The sequence below is a fragment of the Sinocyclocheilus rhinocerous genome, unplaced genomic scaffold (genome assembly GCF_001515625.1).
Source record: "Sinocyclocheilus rhinocerous isolate Xijiao unplaced genomic scaffold, SAMN03320098_v1.1 scaffold2589, whole genome shotgun sequence".
In the NCBI taxonomy this organism is placed as follows: Eukaryota; Metazoa; Chordata; class Actinopteri; order Cypriniformes; family Cyprinidae; genus Sinocyclocheilus; species Sinocyclocheilus rhinocerous.
In genome coordinates this window covers 481,076-484,684 of record NW_015658508.1, presented here as the reverse complement: position 1 = coordinate 484,684, position 3,609 = coordinate 481,076, and the positions used below count along the sequence as shown (strand labels likewise).

Sequence of the window (3,609 nt, the reverse complement as noted above, 5' to 3'; positions counted from 1 at the left end):
TTCAAACTAATATCACGTAATTTATGTCTCTATGATGATCGGTTGATATATCAGAAGGGAGGCTTGCCTCCCTTACGAGGTTTCTTTTCTCAACACTCCTCAGCGCTGAAAGTGAACACTTGATGCTGATTGGCTAATTTTTTTTTACCAACGGAGGCACTAGAGCTCAGCTCTCCCCCGGCCTCCCCCTCCCCTTCTCTATCGTTAGCAGTTGTAATTACATCAGCAGATTCAGCACCAACTTCATTATTATGTTATGGTATTACAGCTGTGAAATTACAAACAAAAAATACACATTCTGAGACATGAACTGAAATGAACTGTGAATTTTATTAACATTAAATCGTCCTCCTCCCATTTTCACCTCAAAATTTTGGGGAAGCTGTGCCTCCCCCGATGAGCCGCCACTGCTTTTGATCTAACTAAAATGTAATTAATTAAATCATAAAAATGTCAAATTAAAATGAGTAAATTATTTGAAAATAAAACACCTGGGGAAAAAAATAATAAAAATTGAAATATTTTGTTTACCTGCATGTCATGTGACCATAAATTTAATAAAATCTAATAAAAATGTCAAAACCACAAAACAAAATTACTTAAACTAAAATTTAAATGAAAACTATAAAAATAAAACAAATAATAATAATAAAAAAAACGAAAAAAGTATATAAATTATACTAAAATAACACATTGAAGCAAAAATGAAAACAACAGATGTAGAGAAAGCAGAAATATTGTGAACTTCTCTCTCTTTCTCTCAGATCTGTGATAAGGAGTGGCATTATTACGTCATCAGCGTTGATTTCCCAGTGGTGACTCTATATGTGGACAGCGTGACCTATGACCCGTACCTGGTGACAGATGACTGGCCCATCCATTCCTCTCAGATCGACGTGCAGCTCACTGTAGGAGCCTGCTGGCAAGGTGGGAGGAATGGCATGTGGGCGTGGCTAGTGTGTGTTGTGGGTGTGGTCAGTGTGCACATGACTTGAAAATAGAAATGTGAAATCTCACAGCATGAACAAATATCTCTTTACTAAACACATCATCTGTTCTTTTGCAATCCCTGTTTCACTTCTTTTCCTTTTCCTCAAGCGCAGCTCCGGAAAACAAATGAGTTGACCTCTTGACCTGCTGCGTGCTTCCCAAAAGCAACTATGGTCGCAAGTTCTGTCGTTACCAATAGAGTTAAATGGGACTTGCGACCACAGTTAGCTAACGAAGCTTCTGGGAAACACACCCCTGCCCGTGCTCTCTCTTTGTGTCTCTGAGATTCTTTGTTTCATAATGAAAGCAATACAAGAGTGAGATGGATAATAAAAAAAGCTTTTTGTGTGGGGAAAAATATAATGAGCGCTGACTGGACATTTGTGGAGCCTGAATAGTTTAATGATTTCTCATGATTCAGTTCAGTTTACACCACTTTGTATGCACTGATTATAGAAGATAGAACATGATAAACAATATTTTTAACACTGTAATCAATATAAATATTTTTCTTCAAAGAGCTAGTGTTATATTAATATCATTGAGATACTATTAGCTGTTATTTATATTTTGAATGGGTTTTTATTGTTATCTTTTATGTTGTGTTTTTGTAATTTTTAGTGTTTTTTTTGTTTTTTTTGTCTATATAGTTTTTATTAATTTTATTTCACTTTTAGTTCCAGGTATTTTAGTACATTAAGTTAATAATATATTTTTATATATTTTATATATCTTATTGTATTTCGGTTAAAGTTTGTTTTATTTCAAGTAACGAAATTGTGTTAATGGTTTTAGTTTCTGTTTTAGTTAACTATAATAACCCTTTTCACCAGTGTTATTGTTAACTCAATTATCATTTTCGTTAACTGAAATAAAGTATAAATATTAGCCAAAAAAATAAATAAACAAGAAATAATAAAATAGAAACTAAATAGAAATGTTGCCTTGGCAACAAACTGAAATAAAATATGTTGAAGTTTAAGTACTAAAATTACTAAAACAATACAATTGTTAAATACAATTAAAAATAAATTAAAGCTGTAGAAATATTTAAAAAACAATATATATATATATAATAGTATTAATAAATACATTTTAATACATTTAATAATAAAATATTATTATTAAATACTATAATAGTATATGAATAATACAAAAATAACACTGCTTTTATCACACGAGAAAGGAAAAAATGAAATTGCATCATATGACCCCTTTAAAAGAGATAGTTAATCGAAAAGAAAATTCTGTATTTATATGCTGTTATTTTATCAGTGGAACACAAAGGTAGAAACTTTTTTTGATCTGTATGCAACTCTTGACCACAACAAAGAAAAAGAAAAAAAAGCATAAAAGCACCATACCTAGTCAGAGAAGAAGAAGAGAAGGTAAGCAAGTTGAATCGTAAACTTTGGCAGTATCAAACGGGTCGGGTCACAAGTCTTTTGTTCAGACTGAATGCCTGTGCAAACCTCCATTTCTCTATATTCTAGCAACGCATTGATCTGTTTGTTTGAGAATCCTGGCCAGGCCCAACTTCTCTCAATCAATTGTTGTGACAATTTTTTCCCCAAACCATAGCCACGTAACCCCCCCCCAACACACACACACACACACACACATACAGCAGCCTGATACACATCAGTATGCCATCGCCCGAGGCTCACAGAAGATACCCGATCACAAACCCACTCAGAGAGGCTTCATTACACACAGACACGTCTCATACAGAGCAGATAGATGCAGCAGGTAATTGCTCATTATCTCTGACTTAGGTCATCATTAAGTTAAATCATGTGATCGCTTCGTTTCAGTGCAGCCCCTGAAGACCTCTAGCTCAACTGAAGCTGAAATGTAATATGCGTGTATATGATGAATAAAGTGTGATGTGTAACCATGGCTGTGTCTGAAACTAAAGGCAGCTGCCCAATCAGTCAGTTTGTTTGACGGGAAATTCAAAGGTAACAGCTTTCAGAACGGCTTCCAAGGCATGTGCAATTATCAACAATTAAACACATTGATGATTACAACACTTTTTACCAGAGGCGGACAGTAACTAAGTACATTTACTTGAGTATTGTACTTAAGTACACTTTTCGAGTATCTGTACTTTACTTGAGCATTATTTTTTCTGGAAACTTATGACTTTAACTTCACTACATTTGAAAGACAAATATTGTACTTTTCACTCCACTACATTTCTATGAAGGTCCTCGAAGTAGAAAGTCGTTACTACGTAGCAGCTTTGAAAGTCAGTGGGTGATTTTTTTCTTCTCTATAACGTGACTTTCTTTCTTTTTCAGACAGTTTATCAGTAATCAATCTTGGGGCTACATGAAGTGATTTCCCAGCATTTTTTGAACACTGACCAGCTGCAAATGTGATATTTATTTACAACAATTCAATAATAAGAAGTTAATATTGTGGTATATATTAGACACAATATTGTCTGATTTTGCTAAATTGTGTACGTGAAAATATTACCTATAAAGCCACAGAAGAACTGTTGTGCATCTCCTAATAAAACACAAAAGGTGTTTGACTAAAGCAGCACTGCACAGACCATTCTGTGTATGACATCAAAGTACAGCGAGAGCGATTAGACAGCATTTTTAAAAT

At 33.9% G+C, this 3,609-nt stretch overlaps 1 protein-coding gene across 1 annotated transcript in view; it reads left to right on the top strand.

The window, feature by feature from the left end:
- Positions 1 to 764: 764 nt before the first annotated feature.
- The window catches only part of LOC107722263 (calsyntenin-2-like), a gene marked incomplete at its 5' end in the record, with an annotated part of 22,834 nt that continues 19,989 nt past the window's right edge, over positions 765 to 3,609 (top strand). The window contains one exon of the mRNA XM_016530541.1: positions 765 to 927. Within this exon, the coding sequence (XP_016386027.1) occupies positions 765 to 927 (163 nt within the window). The remainder of the gene's footprint in view (positions 928 to 3,609) is intronic.